The sequence below is a fragment of the Prunus mume genome, linkage group LG1 (assembly GCF_029339155.1).
Source record: "Prunus mume cultivar Tortuosa linkage group LG1, ASM2933915v1, whole genome shotgun sequence".
NCBI classification, from domain to species: domain Eukaryota; kingdom Viridiplantae; phylum Streptophyta; class Magnoliopsida; order Rosales; family Rosaceae; genus Prunus; species Prunus mume.
Genome location: NC_142698.1, coordinates 13,654,215 through 13,676,950, shown reverse-complemented (window position 1 = coordinate 13,676,950; position 22,736 = coordinate 13,654,215). Strand labels below are relative to the sequence as shown.

Below are 22,736 nucleotides of genomic sequence, written 5' to 3'. Positions count from 1 at the left end.
CCTTGCAAGAAAGAAACTCTCTCTCTCTTTTTTTTTTCTTTCTTTCTTTTTTTCCTCCCTTCTGCTCTCTCTCTCTCTCTCTCTTACTCAGTCAATTTGGTTTTGGCATTTTATTCTGGTAAGTCAAATGTTAAATGTTATCTTAAATCTTTTGATCCAATGGTATCTTCATCTTCAAATGTTATTGCTTCTGGATTTCTCTTGCATTTCCAATCTTTGTTACGAAGATTTGGGTTTTCATCAATCATCATCTTAATTCTTTGATGATCATATCAAATTGAGTACTTTGAGGCTCATCCAACGGACACAAACACTTTTGTTTCTTGATCCAAATTAAACATATGATTCTTTATAGTTCTACTTGGAAAGCTTTTCCAATGAGTTGTTCTTGTTCCCTAAAGTTAAGATACAGTGTGGAAACTGCTTCATGTATCACATGAAACTTTGCTTAACTTAACTTTGATTGTAGCTTTATGCATTAATCTATGCATTATATGTGGACAGCTGATCTTATAAAGTAAATACACCTTTTACTAGGTTTATATATCTAAATTTAAAACCCCACAAAGCCATTGGTCCCCCTCTTCATCATTCAATTTATAGTAGGGGGTTGTGGATTGTCCATTCAGAAAACTAAGAGCCTTATCCAACCAAGATTCTTGGTATTGGCCTCAGATGGTTCCCCTTCTGAAGACCCTTTTCTTCTTTTGGTGGTAATCTGAGTCAATAGGGGCCACTAATTATTATTATTATTTTATATCAGCCATGAAAAAGTTCAGTTTGAGAATCAAAATGAAATATGATATAAGCTTGTGTGGGTTTAAGCTATCATGGAACTTAGTGTTCACTTATTTCTGTCGTCTGCTGAAGGTTTCTTGATCGAAATGGAATTCGACGACCGATACAGGCAAGCTCAGAGGACCAAATACGATTGCCTTCTGTTTGGTAAGCCTTTTGCTTTTGGAAATTTTTGTGTCAATCTGAGTTGCCTTGTAAAGCAATCATCTTGACCACTTGTTTGAACTTTTTCAGATCTAGATGACACACTATATCCCTACAGTACTGGGATTGCTACAGCATGCAGAAACAATATCGAAGGTAAATTTATATTCTTGTTAGGCCCTGAAATTCACATTTATTTTTCTCATTTTGCATTTATCATATCAGTAAATTTATATTTTTGGTGCCCTGTTTCTTTTCAGATTATATGGTTGAAAAGCTTGGCATTGAGAGGAGCATAATCCCTGAATTGGGTAACCTGCTGTACAAGAATTATGGAACTACAATGGCTGGTCTCAGGGTACTTTTTTTTTATACTTCCCCATGTTTTTTGCGTTTTTATTTACTGCTAAACTTCTTGTTGAATTATGTATAACTTTGGGGTTTCTCCTTTTCAGGCAATTGGTTATGACTTTGACTATGATGAATATCACAGGTACTGGGAAACACTTCCATCTCTTCATTCTTTTATATTTTGTTGTATTATTGGTCTTGAAGGATTATTAACCTCTTGCTTTCCTATGTAACAGTTTTGTCCATGGAAGATTACCTTATGAGAACATAAAACCTGACCCGGTCTTGAGGAACCTTCTGCTGAACCTGCCTTATCGGAAAATCGTAAGCATCTTGTTACCAGATGATAGCCTAGTAAAGGCCAAAGGTTATAAACTTTCTTCTTTATGCTAACTCTTTCTGCTCATTTTTGTTCATGTGAAACAGATTTTCACAAATGCAGACAAGGTCCATGCTGCTAAAGCACTAAGCAGGCTTGGATTGGAAGACTGTTTTGAAGGGATTATTTGCTTTGAGACCCTCAATCCTACTCACAAAAGCATTGTCTCTGATGATGAAGATGACATTGAGTTTGTGGGATCTGCAGCTGAAGTTCCTGCAACAACAACTAGCAGCTCTCAAATTTTTGACATCATTGGCCATTTTGCTCAACAAAACCCCACTTCCAAATTACCCAAAACACCAATTGTGTGCAAGCCATCAGAAGCAGCCATAGAACGGGCTCTCAAGATAGCCAACATTGATCCTCAGAGAACAGTAAGATAACAAACTCTCTCTAAGGTTTTGAAAATCTGCAGGGTTTTTAGATTTAGTTACTTATGTTTATTTTTGGCTCTGGCAGCTGTTCTTTGAAGATAGTGTCCGCAACATACAAGCTGGCAAAAGAGTGGGACTTCAAACCGTGCTGGTAAGATATAGGAAACTTTTTTATACCACAAATAATGGTCCTTATTCATTGCAAGCAAAGAACAACAGACAATCTAAATTACTAATAATGCCATTCATTTTGTCACTATTGAATATGTACAGATTGGGACATCCCAGAGAGTTAAAGGCGCAGATTATGCACTAGAAAGCATTCACAACCTCAGGGAAGCACTGCCAGAGCTTTGGGAGGTTGAAATGAAATCTGAAGTTCGTTACTCTGGGAAGGTTGCAGTGGAGACATCAGTCACAGCTTAGGTTTTGTGCCAGCAAGCACTAGTTTGTATGAGGAAAGAAATCATGTTTGTGGGATCTTACCATCCCATTTTCCTCATCATTTAAAAAAAAAAAAATCCATTTTCCTTCTCTCATTGTGATCCGCTCTTATTCATAATAAAATATATATTTTATGTTTTCACACTGTAAATTTGAACGAATATTCATGTAGCAATCCTCCTAATTAATCAATTTAATAAAATAACATTAACGTATATTACACCGTCTTGATTAGAAACATTCAAATAACAATTGACATAATCAATCAATTTAATAACATAACATTAACATATACCACACCGTCGGATTTTTCTAATCACGTACCTCTTACTCCTCTGCCTTTGTCAAGGGAGTCAGAATGTGATTGCGATTGCAATTATCAATAGGGAACTTCATGCTAATCACGCGACATATATAATAATAATAATAATATTAAGGGGTGTGAGTGTACGTAATTAAGTCGACATTTGTAATGAAAGGGACATACTGGAACACATAAAATTAAGAATTCAAATGCGTAGCATGATTGATGCGCAAGAAACAGTGGGAAAATGATTTGTCCAAGATCATAGGTGATTATAATATGCCCTTTACTGTTTTAGGCCTAGTGATATCATAGTCTAGAAGAGTCTCGAGACACTAGCAGACACTTGCTTTGGTTTGGCATCATTGACTGCAAATCACATGAATCCCAATTAACCCAAGTAGGAAGAAAAGGCGATTGGCTGTCCTTTTGTCATGTATAGCTGTGAACAGTTTGAAAAAAAAAAGCATCCTTTTTTTATCAGCTAGCCTTGGTTTCGTTACTTGCTAGGTTGGAAAGCAACCCAGTTCTTGTTTTTTTTTCTAAAAAGAGAAATAAACAGACCATTCAGATCCAATCATAACAGAGGCAATTAGATTGTGTGGCTATAATTTACTGCAGCAAATTAGATTGTGATATTTAGAGAGCTGTGTGAAACACGAGCCATACAAACAGACAGAACTGTGAGCTGTGGACATGGTTTTTTTTTGGGAAAGTTTGTAACTTTCAAATTCTGCTAAGAAAGTAAATAAAACCCATTTGATCATTTGATCATTTTTCTCGAACATAAGTTAAATTATGCGATATGGGTTATGGGCTATGACCATACAGACAGAGCTATGAGCTGTGGACATGGTTGTTTTTGGTAAAGTTTGTAACTTTAATCTTCTGCTAAGAAAGAAAATAAAACCCATTTGATCATTTGATCATTATTTCTCTAAACATAACTTAAATTATGGATAATAGGCTATGGCCCTGTCATGACTCATATCCAGTGGCAAAGAGATAAGGCATTAAGTAGAATTGTAGAAGAGAAAACGAACGAACCAACCAACCAACCAACCAGCCAACCAGCCAACCAGCCAACCAACCCAGTGCATTAACGGCTACCAGCGAAGAACGAAGCCCTCTCTCTCTGTCGGTCTCGCTGAGCTGGTTGCAAAATTGCAATTGTGACTGAGGGGGTGTATGGAGACTGGTCCGTACAACTAAGTTTTGGTCTCATCAGAAATGGCAACGGTGGCAGTGGCACCACGTGTCCCCTTGGTGATCTCAAATAATAATTGTAGATTTAGCAACAGTCGCAGCGTCCGTCAATGTCATAAATGTAGTTGGGTGGCACATCCTGAAAGTTCGAGCCTTTCTTTTCATTATTCGACCTCATTTTCTGCTTCATCCTTGTTTGTCCAGAGAAGGGTGAGAAAGGGTTTTAGGAGCATAGGAGTGGTCACAAAGGCGATGGCGGATTTGGGTCCAAGCACAGTCCTTGTCACTGGAGCTGGTGGTAGAACTGGTACTCTCCTTCTCTCGCCCTCCCTATTTTTTGTTAATTGTTGAAAGTGAAGTTTTGTTGCGTTTTCGGTTCATTTGTTTATATGGGTTTGGACTGAATTTTGGATGGTTTATTGTTTGTCTTTACTGGATTATTGGGCTCAGTGAGTCATAGACTCAATAAATTAGAGAGCTTTTTGGTAAAAAGCATTAGAAGATGTGTATTTAGTATTTAGGGTGTGAGATTTGTGGTGGGTCAATGAGAGTGGGCAGAAATGTAAGTGTAATAGATAATTGGGGGTGTTTGTGTGGAGAAGCATGTGTGATTGAGTGGGGTGATGCCCGTGTGTTTTATTGTTGTGAATGTGTTTATTTTAAGTTGTTACTCAGCATCTATGGCGTTGACCCCAAAAAAAAAACAAACTCAGCATCTATGGTGATGAAAATGTGTTTTGTGACTGGATTCGTTTATTTTGAGTTGTTACTCAACATCTATGGCAATGAATGTCGGAGAGGACTTTTCATGCCCTTATGTTAAAGGAAGAGTTTGTAATTGAAATGCATTATTGGGGGATTCTTGGCAGGTAAAATAGTTTATAAGAAGTTAAAGGAGGCAGACCAGTATGTTGCTAGGGGTCTGGTTAGGACAGAAGAGAGCAAAGAGAGCATTGGTGGAGCAGATGATATTTTTATTGGAGATATAAGGGATGCCAACAGCATTCTACCTGCAATTCAAGGCATTGATGCTCTCGTTATCCTTACAAGTGCTGTGCCAAGGATGAAACCTGGATTTGATCCAACCAAAGGTGGGAGGCCTGAATTCTATTTTGAAGATGGGTCATATCCTGAACAGGTATGTGCCTTCATTTTTATGATTTTTAGAATCACGGTTTTATGTGGTTGTAGAAAAATATTTATTTTTGTAGTTGTAGTTTTTCCTCCTTGTTTTAATATATCGTTTTGCATCTTAGGTTGATTGGATTGGACAGAAAAACCAAATAGATGCTGGTGAGAATTTTTATCCTTCCTTCCATTTATTCAAAACATGGTCTATTTGGCTTGTACTTTGTGAATTGTATGGTAAATCCCATTTTGATTTATATGATGAATGTTAACAGCTAAGGCTGCGGGAGTGAAGCAAATTGTGTTAGTTGGGTCTATGGGTGGAACAGATATTAATAATCCCCTCAATAGCTTGGGTAATGGGAATATATTGGTCAGTAATTCCATTCTACATTTGAGTTACCTCCTTTTCTGCTAGCTTTTCAGCGTTCTGTTTGTAGAAATGGAATTTCATTTTGATTTATTCCTTCCTTCTTATAAGTTAATTATAAAAGTGATATGCAATATGTTCGCTATACAGGTTTGGAAGAGGAAGGCTGAGCAGTATTTGGCCGACTCTGGTGTTCCATACACAATCATAAGGTTGGTCTAGTTATATTCATACTTATTCAAGCAATATATTCGTAATTAATGGACTTTGTAACATCATTGGCTGGTTTCCTTACTACTGTTACAGAAAATTTGAAGTATTTATATGACCTTAAACCTCACAATTGAAAAAGTAGGAATCCTAAGCGTTGTTTATGCTACTTAGCATTGGGTTTTTATTCTTCAACAAAATGGCACTTTTAAAAACCCACAGAATCCTTTCTTTCTGTGACCCCACATAGCTGCAGATACTAAAACTTATAGAACTAGTTGTGTGGTATGTGCATCAGTCAAGTGTACAATAGGAATTCAAATCACTATATTGTTGTACCTAGCAATGCTGTCATTATACAACTGATACTTTTTGTTATTCTCTTTAACTATCCAATTAATCTAGACCACTATTAATGAATTAGGGCTGGAGGCTTGCAAGATAAAGAAGGCGGTATCCGTGAACTACTGATTGGAAAGGATGATGAACTTCTGAAGACAGAAACAAGAACCATTGCCAGAGCTGATGTTGCAGAAGTCTGCATTCAGGTATTGTGTGTAGGGGCTGTGCAAATAAACAGTTTCCTAGTTTCATTTTTCTCTTCTTACCTCGAAGCTTGCATGGGTCTTCTGGTTGTGCAGTATCTGTTTTTCGTTTAATGGTGGTGCATTCTACTAATTTGCTTGCTTTTTGTATGCCCCTTTAATTTGATCAGGCACTACAGTTCGAGGAGGCCAAGTTTAAAGCATTTGATTTGGCCTCAAAGCCTGAGGGAACTGGGACACCAACCAAGGATTTCAAGGCTCTATTTTCCCGGATCACTACTCGGTTCTGATTTTCTGCAGATACCTTGTTGGTCTGGGAACAATATTATATCCTATCAAGTTTTATTTTAGAACAACTACTTTTCAGTTTTGGATTGTAATGCCAAAGAGAAGATATCCCTTTATGGGTGTTTTTTTAAAATAAAATAAAATAAAATAACTGGGAAAGAACAGCAGAAAATAAACTAGCATATTAAGATGTTTATCAGTGAAACAATGTTAAAGAGTATGCATCCCCTAGTTTTATATGGTCGTCTAGCATCTTATTTGGGTTGCCTGAGCTTGTCTAATAATAATTCAAATGCTCATTATCGTGAATGGAGTGTAAGATCTAGTGGCGGTGTTATGGTCTCACCCGAAAATTACTCGAAAGGTTTATATTCAAAGAAAGAAAATAAAAACAAATTAGAGGATAAAACCCAGTATTTTCCTTTATTATTGTTTCTTTTTCCTCTTTAGTTTTTCAGTATCGGCTAGGCGCTAGTAAATGGGCCAGTTATGTGGGCTGTGGGTCGATGCCTGACTTGAGCAGCTCTAAGAGCAGCTCCAGTGCTGCTATCAAACTGGGCAAAAGGCCCCCCTAGCAAGCCCAATGCGGCTCCAGCGCAGCACTTGCAGCCAGGGTAAGCCCTAGGTCCCACCAATACGGGCAAGTCCAAGGGCAGATCTTGACTGGACTGTTGCCTTCAGGTTGCTGACGTCAGCAGCTGATTTTCAAATTTTTTTTTACTGTTGGACCCACCAACCCACATTGCCCAATGGTTACAAGCCATGTGGCTTCTTGGAGCCTCCGATCAAAATCTTGCACAATCCAACGGTTGTCCAATTTTTGGCTTAAAAAAATCAAAAAAAATCAAAAAAATTTGGAAATTTTTTCTATACATACCTACAAATATTATTCACTTTCCACCCAATTTAATTTCAAAATTTTATCCGAAAATGTTATCTTGATTTTTAGGTGAGGACTTTACGATAAATATTAATACTTGGGAATTGAAAATCTTATCCAAAAGCTTATCAAAATCAATGGTTTAAGTATAAAAAATAATATATAAATTTAAGTGAATAGTAATTGCCTTAGACTTGTTATTTGTGGTTCCATCCATGATGGCTAAGTCTAGGGCAAGTCTAAGGCAAATACTATTCATTGTACTTTATTTACTTATTTTTTATACTTTAAACCATTAATTTTGATAAGCTTTTTAGATTATATTTTCGGTTGTCACGTATCACTATTTATTATAAAATTTTCACTTAAAATTTAAAATAACATTTTTTGGATAAAATTTTCAAATAAAATTTTCGGTTACCACGTGTCCATATTTATTATAAAATTCACATCTCACTCATCATACAATTGAAATACCTACTCACTCATCATACAATTGAAATATTTTTGGTCCTCATAGTCCGACACAATGGAATACAAGGATAACTCCATCATTGGCGGAGGCGGTTCCACTGGATCACGACGTTGGGGAGTATTTTCCTTCAGAGGACGTAATAGTGTCATTATTTCTGACACGGAACGCACCATTGGAACTGACTGCGAGCATTGTTCACTTGAGGAGCCATGTATAATAGTTTTCCTCTTTTTTGTTTTGCCTTGACTAATCTATTAAAAAAAAGAAATTGGAAATGCAAGATATATATATATATATATATATATATATATAAAGACATTAAATTGAGTAAAACGGGATTCTTTTATTTTTTTATTTTACCTCGTTGCCAAGATTTTGATCTCTTTGAACATTTGTCCATGACCCTCTGGCTTCGATGGAAGATGACATTTGTATTTTTGCACAAATGAAATTTTATAGTAGAAAATTTTGTGTGGAAAGTGAAAAATATTGGAAGGAGATGAGTTTGTATGAAGATTTGGTATGGAAAATGAATAAAATTGTTAGATATTTATAGGGAAAAAATCCATAATTTTTTGGTATTTTCTTTTAAAAAATTCAATTTTTTAAGCCAAAAAAAATCAAGGCCGTTAGATTTTTGGAAAAAATTGCATCAAAGCGTCCAGAAGCGCCACGTGGCATATTCCCGTTGGGCTTGTCACAGTGACGCCACGCTAACGTCGAGTGAAAATCAATTTTTTTTTTGTTGGCGTGTGAAATTCACTCACAACAGTAAATAAAAATTTGAATTATGTCTTTGTGACGATTGATGTCACCCTGGCCAGCGGAACTTGCTCTTGGGCATGCCCGGATCGTGGGACCCGGCTCTTGCCTGGGCTTCTTCTCTCGTCTGTAGGGCGCTTGGGCTCGCCAGGGGGCCTTTCCCCCAGTTTGAGTCTGGTGCTGGAGATGCTCTAAGGTTCGAAAAATTGGCTTAGGCGCTAGTGATATTATAAAGTGGTGCAAAAAGGAAACGTGGTGCAAATAATAATTTAATAAACTTGCAAAACGACGCCGTAGCCGCTAGCTATATGGTAAAGTGGTGCAAATATTTCAAACAAATAAAAAGAAAAAGGAAATGTGGTGCAAATAATAAACATGCAAAACGACGCCGTAGCCGGAACAAAAAGTGGGAGAAAATATCATAAGGCGCGCTCGAGTCGAAGCGCAGCTGAAGATGGCGGTTGTTATGCTGGTTAACTACCATAGACCTCTGGCTATAACTGTCCCATCCCAATCGCAAAACCCTAGCTTCAATTCCCGCAGAATTAACCCCAATCAATTCCATGCCTGGAGGGCTCGCCGTCGCCCCATAATCAATGGACTGAATGGAGACACAGAATCCGATCCGGACAATCCACAAGGTACTCTCTCTCTCTCTCTCTCTCTCTCTCTCTCTCTCTTAATTTCCGTACATACTGAAATGCTCACCAAGCAGTTCGCTTGTAAGCAGATAAGGAAGTGGACAATTTGGGAGTTAAAGCTGCATTATGTGTGCTCAAATTCTACAAAAGTAAGCATCTTTTTTTCTTCTTCTTTCTCTGGGAGTTGTCAATTTAAACGTGATTAAGAAAGTCATTGACTGTTAATTAGTAATAATAATGGTGGGTTATGACTAAATTTAGCAAATTTGTGAAAGTGCAGGGGAAATCTCACCTCTGTTGCTGAATAGTTGCCGGTATGTCCCAACCTGCAGTGAGTACTCAATGCAAGCTTACAAGAAATATGGATTTGCAAAAGGTTCAGTCTTGACAGCTTGGCGAATCTGTCGTTGTAATCCCCTTGGTAATTAAACACATTCTTAATTTTGCTGGGTTTCTTTTTATTCCTTCAAATTCTTTTGGGTCTTTAAATTTATGTGAATTGTTCGTTTCTTATTTTTAGGCGGCACTGGATATGATCCTCCTCAATGGTTCGACGAGACAAGTTTGCCTGAAGAAGAATAGACGAATTATGCCACATTCCCTGTATAAGATTAAAAGTTCGTTCTTTTTTTTTAATACAAAAGATACTGAGAGAGGAAAAATCGAACGGAAAACTTCGGTACATGAATGAATGCTCTTGACCGCTTGAAGCCTTATGAGACGTTGACCCTACATTACATTATTTTATGGTTCTGCTGCCCCACAACATGATTAAAGTCGTTAAGTACCTGTTTATCATCCATAAAATATGATTTGCTCCGACAATTTAGTACCAGGTTGAAGTATGTATTAAATGGGCATAAATTAATAGTTAGTGGAACTCATGTACTGGTCCTTCCAATCCAATGAAGCAGCTTTGCATTTGATCCCAAAGACCAGTTTCTTTTGTGCGTTGTCTTGTATTGCCTTGCCTGGCGAATCAAATTCCATTTCTATGGTGGTAGTCAGACTCAGATACCAAATTCTATAAACAGGCCAACTCCAGATGCCTCTGGCGGAGTATGACTTGAGCAAAAAAGAATATGGTATTTCAGAAAAGTTTAAATCTTTTAAGGAAGTGGGTAAGATTGTTTTTAAAAAGCCACATAAGCTAATAAACAAGGGAAATCCCAATCACAACGAATGGTACAATTGTGTTAGAGAGAGAGAGAGAGAGAGAGAGAGAGAGAGAGAGAAACACAACTGGCATCAAACTGCACAGTTTTCTGTTCTGCTTCTTAAATTGAACAAGGATTGTTGTGACAAACTTTTACCTTGCTGGTGATTCTTCAAACTTTTGGCCACCTGCATGCCATAATTAACCATCAACAGTGAAAGTCAGCTACCCCCTTTACCTGCCAGATTATCAACAAATGTGAGGAGGGCAATAATAAGGGGGGAGAGAGAGAGAGAGAGAGAGAGAGAGAGAGGATAAAAGATAACAAAAACTTAAATCAAGCAACACAATTACCTTGAATCGCTCCAGTATCTTTGTTGAAAGCCGAAGGGCTAAGAAGCAGATTACAAGCACTAATAACTGTGCCTTTCAAAGTTTCTTAAGCAGGTTTCCAAGTAGAAAGGGCATAGACAGTTCGTCCCTTCCATCCCTGCAACAGCCAGCGACTATCTTCATCAATGACAAAATCCTTGTGGTAACCAGATCTCACTTTCTCACCTGCCCTCTTCACAAGCCCTCGGTCTAAAGGTAGCTGCACAAACCCAGCCCTCAAGTTACGGACTTGCCATTGTTTGTATGTTTCTGGCCTTTCCACCCGCTCCCATCCTTCACAAGCTATAACATTTAATGCCTCCCTGCCAAAGATCTCTGTCTCAATTAACATCCTCTCCTGGTCCTCTCGGGGTACAACAGTTTCAAGCATATCAAACAGTGAAGAAAAATGAAACAATGCCTCTCGGAACCTGGTAACAAAGAAGGGGGCATTGAACGCCCCGTTAACAATTCCATGGATGAAAAGGTCTGGATTAATTCTCCTTATCAAATCAAGAACCCTGTTTCTTGGACTGTCCACAGCCACACTTTCATCAAGCAAGTTCTTGCCCCGATATAAAAAGTTCACAACAAGAACCTCATCCCTGTCAATCTTGAGTTCTTCAAGTTTAATGGTATCCCAGTTCTTTGCAATAGCATTGTACTCAAATGGCACGTTGAACTTCTCAGCATAAGCTGCCAAACGACGTCCTGTTTCCTCAACTCGCTCAGCTGGCCGAAATCCTGGTTGGGGAAATTCGATTCCAGTAATCCGAAGCCTTGGAGGTCCACCATCCCTCCAGGAGATACGTTGAATAAGGGTGGGCCATTGGAAACCATAAAGGATACCAAAATCTATGACATGGACCCTTGTCGCATTTTGTGCTAGATTCATTATTGTCTTGTTTGAAACAAAATTAGATATCTTCTTAAATGGGGATGCAGCAAGGTATAGATGGTGAGCTTTCAAGAAATCAGCAGCAGAGGTTCTTTTGCTAACAAGGGCTTTATAAATCTGGCTACCAGTACCAGCCAAGCGTGCCTCAAGGCCATCAGCAAGGCAATGAGCAAGTCTCTGAGTCCCATCTCCAAAAGGAGAAGAATGCTGTCTGACCTTTTTTAGCAGTTCATTTGCGCTTCTATGATCATCAGCTGCAACTGCTTGTGCACAACTGATTAAGAGGGTTCTCAAATCCACCACCTCCTTTTTACCAGTTTGTTTCTTACCACGACCTTTCCCTCCATTTGATCCTTTGGATTGCCCATTCTGTGGCACGCTTTTGCTCATTCCATTCTGCAAGGCCTCGCGAAGAGATTCCAAGCGCTCCCGACCCTCCCCTGTGCTACAAAGCAATACAGTATCGAACAGCTCCGACCGCAGAGTAGATTCTGTAGAAACAGCTGCTTGCTTGCTACTCCTTGATTCCTCTACATCGTCATCCTCCCTATACAGATTCTTCCTTCCCCTTGATCCACTAGGAGAATATTCTCCTTCATCCTTTTTCTCCACCTTGACAACTTCACCATTGGTCCCGACCTTTGGCACTTGAGCCAACAGCCCATTTGCCTCCAGGTTAACAACCAACTTAGTCTCACCAGGAAGAAATCTACTAGCCTCCTCAACTCCCTTCTTGAACTGCCAAACAGATTGGCTCTCGGTATTCAAATCTGGCATATGAAGACTACTAGGAGAGTCCACCTGCCCATCCAGGCTACTGACCCTAGTTGAAGAGCCATAACGTGATTGAGAAATGCTATAAGCTGGAAGACCCTTTAACTGAGACAAATATCCATCTGGACTTTGAATCAAGGTATTGTCACTGAAATAGCCACCACTGTTACAAGTACTCGTGATATAGTTGCTCCCAGTTCCAGAAAAACTATCCCCTGGGCTCTCACCATATTGAATGGCATAATCCTGGTGTAGCTCTGGAGAAGGGGGATATTTCTTTCCAAGGACCTCATAGAATGACTTCTCAGCCGCTTGAAGTTCCAAAGACTCTTGAAGCATGCAAGTCTTGTCCTCCATGTCTTCTTCCATAAGCATCTGGTTTATGTACTTCAAGACTACATCCGAAAAGTCACAATCTTCCTGAGAATCGTCCTCAGGGCTCACACTTGCGTATGAAGATACATTATTCGGGGTAAGAACAGGTTGAGGGTAATTAAATTCCCTATAATTATTATCTAAGAAGGTATTACTATCGAATTGGGATTGGGCCACGATGTTCGGATGTGAAAGAATGGGTAAAACTCGGTTCCCTAATTGGACTCCATTGAAAGAATCAGAGAAAGCCCTAAGACGACGATCCATTGTCATGAACTTTGTAATTACTCTACAGTCTCTATAGAAACCCAACTAGGAGAGAGAACCCAAATCCAAAAAAGCTGCAGAATTTCCTTCCAAATTAGTTTCCTTCTTCAACCTAAAAAACCATTAAAATACCAAAATGAAAATGGGAACCTCCACAAGTACATCTACAAACCTTCAAACTTCAAAAATTCACAAACTAAAGCATCTTAAACAACAAGAAACACCAAAACTTCACAGCATAATCAGAGAAAAATCACTGAAACAAGTAGCTTTTCTCAATTATAAAAATATAATTAGTTAATTCAATATGAAGGTCAACTATGAACAGAAATAACTTCAAAAACCCAGGAATGCTACAACAAACAAAACCTCTAATCTACTTGGGTTATGTCAAACCACAAAATATCAAAAGCTTACCTCTAAGTAGAGCTAAGCCTGAAGCTCACAGAGAGATTGCAGAAGAGAGAAGCAGAGCGAGCAGAGAGATGGAACACTCAAAGGAGAGCTCACGTAGTTCTTTCAAGTTTTTAAGATTGTCTTTCTGGGTTATTAGACGAACACCAGCCGTTGATTTCAAGCTTTCACCGGGTATAGCCTGTCCATATCTTGAGACGAACCGGTTTCATCTTTGTCTTCCCGTGTATCATGACCCTCTGGACGACGTTGCCTATTCCTGATTGCCACGTGTCCATCAGAAAACGAAATATTGTCCCACGTGGCTCATTTCTCTTTCCACTTTTGCAGAACAAGCCTAGTCACTTCAACCCACTTTCACTTTGTTCAGATTTACAGAAATGCCCTTGTATTGTCAAGATTTTAGAACCTCATATAATGAATGCAACGTTTCTATCCGAATGATCCAAATTTTTTCTTGTTTTATGTAAGTGATGCTGAAAAAGGGGGTTCTAACAGAAAATCTCGGGGACATGGGTGGTTTTCTTAACCATTTGAGTTATAAATTTTTCACAATGAAGCTGGTGTAAACATAATTTGTCATTTAATCTTTTTATATGAGTTCTAAAAATGAAGATGAGTCGTCTCTTTTTTGAGTCATGTCATAAATAATCGCTTAAGAACAATTCCTCTTGTTTTATAAGAATACAAAACGTTTATTTTGTTTTGTGAGTTCATTTGCCAAATATGGAAATAAATCGCACTCTCATCCTCTATCCACTGTCAAATATTGGAAAAAGGCTCTACATTTTAAGAGAAATATTTTCTAACTGACATGTTTTTCTGGTCAAGTCATAAATATTTTATGTTCAAATAACCGTCACTGATAGTGATTTTCTTTTGTTAATGATAGTAATTTAAAAACATTTAAAATGTTTGACATAATTATTCTAATATAAAAAAAAAGTTTGACAAGAATAGCAAGAGAAAGGAGTGTGACACATGAGCATGGGAATGGCGAGGCATATTTCTGATGGCAGAAAGAGCCATTAAAGCAAGGACGAAATTTTAATTCTGATTGAGAGGGACAGAAAGTGCTTTTGCTCATTAAAAAAAAGTGCTTCCATCGTAGGTTGACTCCTTCAATGGGTTGCCATCCGATTAGCCATGTGTGATTTGTGTGGCTCTGTGCTGTCTTTGATTTTTGTTATGCCACTAACAACAATTAACAATTAAATAATAACCCAAGTTGAAGACTAATGTTCCATGGTCATTGGTCAAAAAACATAATTTAGAGCAGAAAACTCATAAGTTGCAAGTACACAGGACTCAGTTTTTAAAGCAGAAAACGAGTCCTCACCATTGTGTTTGAATGGAAAATCAAATTACCCTTTTGACTATGGTGGGCATGTTTAAGGTACTTTTAAACAATTTTAATTAGTTTTTTATACTAGAGATATTTTAGGGGAGGGAGGGGGGTTTTCTCACATATACATTCTCAACATGTTATGGGAGTTCGAACTTGAAACTACTGATTTGCAAGTTAAAGATCCTTTTCAAGAGTTGGCTTAAACAATTTTAATTATAAATTAAGATTAAAGCTTAAAAAAATTGATCAACCCAAGTTAAGCACATGCCACACCAAGGACCACCAATTAGAAACAAACCAATTGGAATTCCTTCACATGCTCCATTGTCTTTATAGAAATTAGTAAACCATGTGTTGAGTGCAGTGAGGCTTCAAGTTTATAGACCTTAGTTATGTATATAATGTAGTGGGTAAGTGATTCTGTTGTTGATCAGGGCATACTAATATTCTTTTATGTTGTCAGATTGCAATTAAGATCATTGATTAAGATAAATAGTGCTTAAGACTTATAGTGCAGTCTGCATCATCAATGACGGCAATTGCAAACCGATTAGTATAAGATACATAAACCCAAAATAAAAAACTTAACCAGCGCAGAAAAATAACAAAATATTATTTGAATGACAGATAAAAACTCAGAAAAAAGATCGACAAAATTGATTTCAAGGAGAGAGAGGATAGGAAATATAAGTATCTTCTTCATGCACTGGCATAAAATCTTGGCTGAGAATCAAACAATTTGTCATATTATATATATTCCATGTGATGTCTGGTGGATTTAATGAAGTCTCAGAGCATACTCCAGTTGCTGCATAAACAATCATTTACATATCACAAGACTCTTCTAACTGGGAAAGGATAGATTGGTGTCTAGTGGATCAAGTGCGAGAAATAGCATATTACATCAAGTCTCATTTACATGACATTTTTCTAGCTGTAACATTTACATACAGATACCCTCGTCTTCCCAGTTCTTTTTTGGCAAAGCCTAGGCCTCAGACTGCTGCTTTGACCTGTTGCTTGGCGCGCCGCTGAGACCAGCAGGCATGGGCAGCTAGGACCCTGTCCAGAAGCTCCTGCGGAACTGGCTCTCCCCTCCTTTGCTGGGGGGAGATTCTTGCTGTGTGTACCAATGTTTTCCACTTGTCCTGCACCACTCCCAATTTTCCACATTTTGTTAGGAGGGCAACAATGTAGTACATTTTCTAAGGCCATGGGCTATCATAAAGACTACGCCGATATCAGGCAGCAGCTTAACTGCTTTAAACCTCAAAACTGAATATTCAAAGTGTAAAAGGGTGTTTTAACACTATTCAAACTACATGAGGTTGAAAAACGAACTATAGATGAATTCAGGGAAAAAATACTAACCCAAAAAATCCATTTGACCTTATACTCAAATTAATAACTCACCTTCAAATCCACATAAGTTCGATGTTTTGCACCATCAAAAGCACGCAACTTAACGTCACGCCACCTGCAACCCAAGAAAACTGTCACATAGTCTGCATCATGATACTAATATTCCTTGACCATAGCGAAGCGATAATGATCAAACCAACCTTCCTGTTCCGAGTTTCTCAACAGCTTGAACCAATGCTTCTACTTCTGGAACAGAGAAAGGTCTCCTGATCCGGCGCTGTACATACTCTGGATGCCCAGATTTCCGATGAAAAGGAACCACAGCCAATGCATTCATGCTAATTGGTGGAACTGCAACCAGAGCTTGGGATGCTTGTGGGGTTTTTTCAGTAGAGGTACTAGGAAGAGAGGGAGCTGCGTTGAGGTCTCTTTTAACACAACCACCAAAATTAATTACTGGAGGATTCGGGGAGACATTTGAAGTCCCCGGTTGTGACACCAAAGATGCAGAATGCCTGACAACAAAACATACCCTCATGAATATAAGGCAACCAGATTAACTCTTAGCTACCGAAACTAGGAATAATGAGAGTATGAGCTGCAAGAGTGGGGAAAGAACCACTACAAGATGTTCCAATTCATAAGCTAACACTTACTAAACCGTTACCTGGTTAACTCCCGAGATCTGCCAGATGGCAAAGAAGGATCTTTGCTGCGTGGAGAATATGTAAGCTTTGCACGTTTTGGCTCCAACATAAAGCCCAAATTACGACTCTTCTCATCCTGAGAAATCCCAGTCTGAAGTAGAGTTTTGTTGTCATCTCTGACCTTTTTTCCCCGGACCAGGATGCCAACATGTAATCCATCTCCAAGTATGGATGTTACTGCCTCCATTACTGTCCTCTACAGAAAAAACATCAGATATTACCAATTAAATCTAAACAAAATAATAGCGTGAGATTTCTTGAACCGTATTTGGATCCATTTTTCTTCCCAACATAATTAAGAGGTCAAATGAAATACGCAAAAATGGAAAAAGACTGTATGATAGAGAAAGATTGCATACCTTCAGCATATTCTTAATCGTAATTGATAGTCTAATTTCCAGCTATGAACTACCTAGAAAGTAAAATGCCTCCTTATTCCTGACGCCTCAAAAGTACAAACGCAGGGATGAAACTTAACATTTTCCACCCAACCAACCTTGATTGGTCTAAGGAATTGCAATCACCCAATCATCTATGTCAGCCACGCTAAGTTTTCCAGCTTAAAAAGTATCGAAATAATGTCAAGAACTACTTATTTGATAAGTTGAAGTAACCTGCAATGGCTTTGGTGAAACACATTTGATTTGACTAAATGTTTCATATGACATTCTAAAATCCACACCATATCTTTATCCCCCACCACCACATCCAAAAATAGAGTTAGGCTTAAATGTTAATTGTTTCTTGAAACCTAGGGAAACAATATGGCAGCAAAGTTAAAATATCAACACCTCGGAAAAAGGTAATAACACAAACCTTCAATGAACCAACAGTTGCGGTTGCAGGAATTTCAATAAAGAGATCAGGAACCTTGAAGGATTTAATACTAAGCTTCACTGATTAACAAAAGGAAGAGTGTGTAAGAAAATTATAAAGTAAAATGGCAATATGTAGTAGAATTCCAGACAACGTCAATAGATATTCTTACCATTGCAATCACTGGACTTGAGTGGTACTCGCCCACCTGTTGTTGAGGATGATGGTCCAATTTCTGCATTTAGGAGCTAGGATTGTTAAGCCAAACTTGATACATCCCTAAAACCTAAACCTTCAATGTAAATGGAGAGTATAATGTGCACTGTGCACATGTGTAGAAAATGGAAAGCGGACAGTATGCATCATTGAACCTGTGCAGTAGTTGTCACTATTTACTCTCTTATCAGGAGAATTAAATATGCTTTCACAGTTAAACCCTCTTTCAGGTGTAGTAGTGAGTGGCATCCGATTAAAGAACTTTCTCTTTTTGAAAGGAAAAATCTTCTGTGATCTTTGATGTGTATAACAAGTTCTCCCGTGGCGGTAAACTTGCCTGATCTTCTCATCTGAAAGCATCAAACCACCATCAAAGCATATTTATCATAACGAACATAAAATCCAGAAAGGTTTAGTCAACACACCAAAAAGGGCACAAGAGAAAATGTTTCTATCCTAAGCCAAGGATATTGATAGGAAACTAATATCAATTGCACGGTTCATGAAACCCAACAGACTAATCATAACACCTACAACTTACTTTACATTCAAAACAAGAGTGCATTACAAAGCCAATTACCATTTCTAGAATAACCCCCAATCCTCCTCTCAGGAGCTACTCTCCAGTGCCTGGACGCAGCCAGATTATTTATTTTCTCATCACTGGCGTCTGGTGGGTGCTCAAATTCTTTTACCACGCTGAGGGGTTGGGCATACCTAACACAGTTTTCATCATCATCTCTACTATCTACTTTAATATTAGCACAATGGCAGAGTAAAGGATCATGATTTTTGCAGTCCCTTGAAAAGGAAGTCTTTACATCATGCCCACAACTGACCAGTTCAGGAGGCATCCCTTCCACTTTCATTACATCCTCAGAACTGCCTAAAATCTGGGTTCTTTCATCCTTTATGCTCGTATCCTTTGATGGTCCAGTCTCTAGCTTCCTCTTAAGTACACCCCGTGGCTTCTCTTCAACAGAATCTCCAGATAAGGGAGAGTCACTGAATACTTTGTTAGAATATATACTCTCTGAATGATCAAAACTTTTTGATGCTCGGTTGATCTCATAACTAAAATTTTCCTGAGAATGTGAAACCCCATTCAATGTATAACTTTGTTGGCACTCTTGCATCCTGCCCACACATAAAAGGGTTTGCTCATCACAGCTTCCGCGCTCACACGGGTCTTCCTTTGACAAGTTTCCTTTCTCCTGTTTGCTCTTAGTGGTATCATCAAAAATGAAATGCGCATCCTTTCCACAAGAATCATTTGTTGGCAGAGGATGTTCGCTCTCCTGCAATAACTTACCAGCTACACTGGCCAAAATCTCAAAAGCACGAATCTGATTGGCCTCTAGTTTCTTCTTGATAGGTCCCCTTCCCTGAACCAAAAATATTAATAGACCACAAGATCAGGACTCCTTGTACACACAAAATAGAATGTCAACAGGCAACCCATAAGATTGGTCATGGGAGCCTTTACCCTGGCTGATCTAGAAGCTCGAGGAACCTCAGGCACCTGGTAGCCATTGAAGCCATAGTCCAACCTCCGCTGCAATACCATATCTCAGACTTTCATCACAAGTAGAAAAAGTCATCTGCTAAAAGTAACAAGCTTCTTTAATCTCAAGGCCTACAGAACAAGACCCTGTTAGCTAACCAAAATTAATGCAATCAGTTCAACATCACAAGATAAAAACAATGACATGAAATTCACTTATGCGTTGAGGAATGGAAAATATAGAAATTTGGTGAAAAACAAGTAGCAGAACTGGCAGCCAGGAAGTTCTTGCATCGAATGCATGTGGAGAAAGAAAAAAAGGTAAAAGACCACTGCATGGGGTGAAGCTGGGCTGTAAGATGTAAATAATAGACTAATACTGATGAAACTAGAACAAAACTTGTACTTCAACCAAATAAATATCGTATCAAGGTTAAGAGGCCTGATCAACAAAAAAGGAACATATATGAAACAAATTGTTGGGTGGTTGATAACTTAATACAAAAACGAATTTATGTGTCCTAATCCCATGAATAAAAGAACACCGACCAAGAACACTAGGACACAAAAACATGAAACAAATCGTACTCTTTCTTTAACAACGGGTACATAATGCAGATAAGATCTTATATGCTTTTAAGTGGTCTTGTACCAATTGCTGCAAAACCCAAAGTTCTAAAGTCAAAATGAGATCTGCAATAAGAGAAGACCAACTTTGGGACCAAATTTAATTCAGTGAAGTACAACTCAAAAAACGGAACAACAGAAGATCATAATCAAAATAAATTCCAAAAACTCTGTGCAACCAAATGTAGCTTTCCTGCTTTCCTTCCCTTTCCCCTGGGAAATTCATTTTTCAGTTTCATTTCTGACCAATCATCTTCATGACTACTTCCAGATGGCCAAAATCTAAGGAGTGAACAAAAATATATATAGACCTACATATTCTCCTATATAAAATAAATAAAACAAAGGAAAATCAAATGCAGAAATTACTAGAATGGTATATGTGTGAGGCAATGCAGACAAGAAGGCTTACAGTTAAAAGGGTAAACAAGGCTTACAGACAAAAGGGTAGTTAGAAAACCTTGAAATCATCACATTGCAGAATACAATATATGTCAACTTGTTCCTAAATAAGACCCCTCAGTTTCTACAAATCATAACAAAGTTAACACCTTTTTTATGTCACGAAGGCATAACTTAACATATGTATTAGTATATAAAAGAACAGGAAGCCAACGTTAAACCCTCTGACAGAATTGTAAAACGGCAGATCATCATATAGTTCACTGGTTCAAAGATCATATTTATATTTGAGAGAGAGAGAGAGAGAGAGAGAGAGAGAGACTTCTATATTAAAAGAAATGAAGGAATTACAATTCCACCAGAAAGTGAGTTTACATGAGAATGAGAGGGGAATTTGGAAGACAAAAATTCGAATTCGAAGAAATTCAAATGTGCAAACACACAAGAAGACATCAGGGCAAGCATATTAAACAGAAAAATATGAGATTTTAGAAAAATACATGCAAAATTTGATCTGGGTTCTCATCTTCATGGATGAAAATATAAATCCCTGCCTGAAAAGAGAGAATTACTCTTGTTTTTTCTTATAAGGGACACAGAAAGCAGTGTCTAAAATACACATAATATTCTCACCTCACCTATGAAAGTGGGTTCTGTCTGATCACCAAAAACCCCCTGAAAACCACCCAACTTGTTTCTTAAACCCCCCAACTGTTTATAAAGTTTGAACTTCATCCCCATAATTGAGCTAACCGGTAACTGGTGGGAGTTTACCGGCTACAGCAGTTAACAAAAACCTCTTGGACCAGTTCCTACGTTTGAGCCACATCAGTCCTGTTCTTGACACGTGTAAGTCTCTCCATAATTCTGGGTTGAATCTTATCTCGTTCACATAAAAACAATGCACTTTTTCTGTACGTACGGGAGAGGTTCAATCATCTTTGCTGCTCTTCCTAGGCCCTTCCACCGTGTTCCACGTTCCTTGTCTTCCTTTTTTTGACCAACTCATACCAAGGCTTTTGTGTGTATAAAAATACCTGAATTATTTGCTCATGTAAGAGCATCCAAAGGAGATATCAATAGCAAACATTAAATTTAAATTTGATGGTTGATATTATTTGATATTTTACACAGTTTTACATTCCACAAAATATGTCAAATTAAATTATTATTTTATTATATTTTAGTGTTGATTTATTTTTAATTAAAAATAAAAGAAAAGAAAAAATAATAAAATATTCATTTGATATCTTACTTTTGGGATGTCAAAAATAACATCTCAACCTCCATTTCATTCCATATCACTGACACATCGGTTGAAGTGATGTGAGATGTTATTTCTAAAAAGACTTTTGCATCGGTTAGAAATGCTCTTTGTCCCCAAGTAATAAAAATATGCACAACTCCAACTTATAACTTGTTGATTCCTCAACAAATATGTTATCATTATTGATGTATATCGATAACCTTGTTAATCAAATTTGATTTGAACTTGAAATCTTTTTCAACAAAATTAAATTAACGTGTTTCAACAAAATTAAATTAGCACGCTTTAAACATAACTGTGGACTACCCCACACATACATGCGTGGGTGTGTAAGTTGGTGAAGTGTGGAGTCCAATTAAAGGGGCAATGAGAGCTTGCCAAAATTATCAAAACTCAAACGAATTATATGGACACTATGATTGTCTCTCTAAGATGAAAAAGTTGTGGACATGTCTCTCTCTCGTTGGGGTAGTGGGACAAAATTTATGACATGAAAGCTGAAGTAGCATCCAATTTTAGACGGAAAACAAATATCCAATCACTTCGTATAAACCCAAAAGGCAAACCCACATTACAATGGCATGAGGTCCATAAATTCATGAGATGGGATTTCATTGGAAGAGGTAAAGCTAGCATTCTAACATGCTGAGAGAGGCAAAGAGCGATAAGTTAGGGGATAAGGGTGGCATATTTTTGTGGAGAGAGAGAGAGAGTGGATAAGGGATGACCAAGTGAAAAAGGTCTGAAAGGGTCTTGAGAGTACGGACAGGAAGGAAATTGAAAGAGAACGCAGGCCACAATGTGACCTCTTTTTCGCATCGGTTTACATCAGCCAACTGAAAGACAAACCCATGTTTCTCTGAAAAAGAGGCTCGCCAAGAACTTTGGAAGCAGCCCACAGCCTTTACACGTGCGAGCCACCACCACCA

The 22,736-nt window shown here is 38.0% G+C and overlaps 5 protein-coding genes across 8 annotated transcripts; 3 read left to right on the top strand and 2 right to left on the bottom strand.

Moving 5' to 3' along the window:
• Positions 1-2,644, top strand: LOC103339270 (Haloacid dehalogenase-like hydrolase (HAD) superfamily protein). Its single transcript, XM_008242546.3, has 9 exons — positions 1-118; positions 871-945; positions 1,033-1,098; positions 1,203-1,300; positions 1,398-1,435; positions 1,530-1,617; positions 1,720-2,049; positions 2,135-2,200; positions 2,323-2,644. The coding sequence occupies exons 2-9, from the start codon at positions 885-887 to the stop codon at positions 2,473-2,475; spliced, it is 900 nt and encodes a 299-aa protein (XP_008240768.2). The 5' UTR covers positions 1-118; positions 871-884; the 3' UTR covers positions 2,476-2,644.
• Positions 2,645-3,466: 822 nt separating this feature from the next.
• LOC103339278 (NAD(P)-binding Rossmann-fold superfamily protein) lies at positions 3,467-6,650 on the top strand. The gene is made up of 7 exons (XM_008242551.2): positions 3,467-4,310; positions 4,873-5,141; positions 5,260-5,296; positions 5,407-5,504; positions 5,652-5,713; positions 6,136-6,259; positions 6,427-6,650. Exons 1-7 carry the CDS (start codon positions 4,028-4,030, stop codon positions 6,544-6,546), a joined length of 993 nt encoding a protein of 330 aa, XP_008240773.1. The 5' UTR covers positions 3,467-4,027; the 3' UTR covers positions 6,547-6,650.
• A 2,397-nt stretch (positions 6,651-9,047) lies between these two features.
• Positions 9,048-10,023, top strand: LOC103339285 (membrane protein insertion efficiency factor). Its single transcript, XM_008242559.3, has 4 exons — positions 9,048-9,302; positions 9,392-9,451; positions 9,583-9,723; positions 9,823-10,023. Exons 1-4 carry the CDS (start codon positions 9,116-9,118, stop codon positions 9,882-9,884), a joined length of 450 nt encoding a protein of 149 aa, XP_008240781.1. The 5' UTR covers positions 9,048-9,115; the 3' UTR covers positions 9,885-10,023.
• Positions 10,024-10,390: 367 nt separating this feature from the next.
• Positions 10,391-13,690, bottom strand: LOC103339294 (GRAS family transcription factor). Its single transcript, XM_089042578.1, has 4 exons — positions 13,562-13,690; positions 10,813-13,256; positions 10,655-10,696; positions 10,391-10,620 (listed from the first exon to the last, which is right to left on the bottom strand). The coding sequence occupies exon 2, from the start codon at positions 13,148-13,150 to the stop codon at positions 10,898-10,900; it is 2,253 nt and encodes a 750-aa protein (XP_088898704.1). The 5' UTR covers positions 13,151-13,256; positions 13,562-13,690; the 3' UTR covers positions 10,391-10,620; positions 10,655-10,696; positions 10,813-10,897.
• A 1,940-nt stretch (positions 13,691-15,630) lies between these two features.
• LOC103339309 (telomere repeat-binding protein 5-like) lies at positions 15,631-21,328 on the bottom strand. 4 transcript variants are annotated; one of them, XM_089054181.1, is made up of 11 exons: positions 21,174-21,228; positions 21,041-21,094; positions 19,494-19,643; positions 18,588-19,392; positions 18,163-18,357; positions 17,964-18,026; positions 17,792-17,871; positions 16,936-17,171; positions 16,469-16,783; positions 16,320-16,383; positions 15,631-16,054 (listed from the first exon to the last, which is right to left on the bottom strand). In XM_089054181.1, exons 3-11 carry the CDS (start codon positions 19,572-19,574, stop codon positions 15,902-15,904), a joined length of 1,992 nt encoding a protein of 663 aa, XP_088910307.1. In that variant the 5' UTR covers positions 19,575-19,643; positions 21,041-21,094; positions 21,174-21,228; the 3' UTR covers positions 15,631-15,901. The 4 variants fall into 4 exon arrangements, with proteins under 4 accessions (XP_088910307.1, XP_008240801.2, XP_016646754.2 ...); XM_008242579.3 differs by lacking the exon at positions 21,041-21,094 and having other exon boundaries at positions 21,174-21,328; XM_016791268.2 differs by lacking the exon at positions 21,041-21,094 and having other exon boundaries at positions 21,179-21,317.
• Positions 21,329-22,736: the final 1,408 nt, after the last annotated feature.

Bases quoted from the DNA above. Each gene is read 5' to 3' on its own strand.
- LOC103339270 (XM_008242546.3), top strand. From the start codon at position 885: ATGGAATTCGACGACCGATACAGGCAAGCTCAGAGGACCAAATACGAT. The intron at 1,099-1,202 runs GTAAATTTATAT...GTTTCTTTTCAG, and splicing joins ATGCAGAAACAATATCGAAG to ATTATATGGTTGAAAAGCTT. The intron at 2,201-2,322 runs GTAAGATATAGG...GAATATGTACAG, and splicing joins TGGGACTTCAAACCGTGCTG to ATTGGGACATCCCAGAGAGT.
- LOC103339278 (XM_008242551.2), top strand. From the start codon at position 4,028: ATGGCAACGGTGGCAGTGGCACCACGTGTCCCCTTGGTGATCTCAAAT. The intron at 4,311-4,872 runs GTACTCTCCTTC...GATTCTTGGCAG, and splicing joins TGGAGCTGGTGGTAGAACTG to GTAAAATAGTTTATAAGAAG. The intron at 5,505-5,651 runs GTCAGTAATTCC...TTCGCTATACAG, and splicing joins TGGGTAATGGGAATATATTG to GTTTGGAAGAGGAAGGCTGA.
- LOC103339294 (XM_089042578.1), bottom strand. From the start codon at position 13,150: ATGACAATGGATCGTCGTCTTAGGGCTTTCTCTGATTCTTTCAATGGA.
- LOC103339285 (XM_008242559.3), top strand. From the start codon at position 9,116: ATGGCGGTTGTTATGCTGGTTAACTACCATAGACCTCTGGCTATAACT. The intron at 9,452-9,582 runs GTAAGCATCTTT...GTGAAAGTGCAG, and splicing joins TGTGCTCAAATTCTACAAAA to GGGAAATCTCACCTCTGTTG. The intron at 9,724-9,822 runs GTAATTAAACAC...TCTTATTTTTAG, and splicing joins CTGTCGTTGTAATCCCCTTG to GCGGCACTGGATATGATCCT.
- LOC103339309 (XM_008242579.3), bottom strand. From the start codon at position 19,574: ATGGTATTGCAGCGGAGGTTGGACTATGGCTTCAATGGCTACCAGGTG. The intron at 17,172-17,791 runs GTTTGTGTTATT...TTTTTTCTGTAG, and splicing joins CAACTGTTGGTTCATTGAAG to AGGACAGTAATGGAGGCAGT. The intron at 16,784-16,935 runs GTAACGGTTTAG...TTTTGTTGTCAG, and splicing joins AGATCTCGGGAGTTAACCAG to GCATTCTGCATCTTTGGTGT.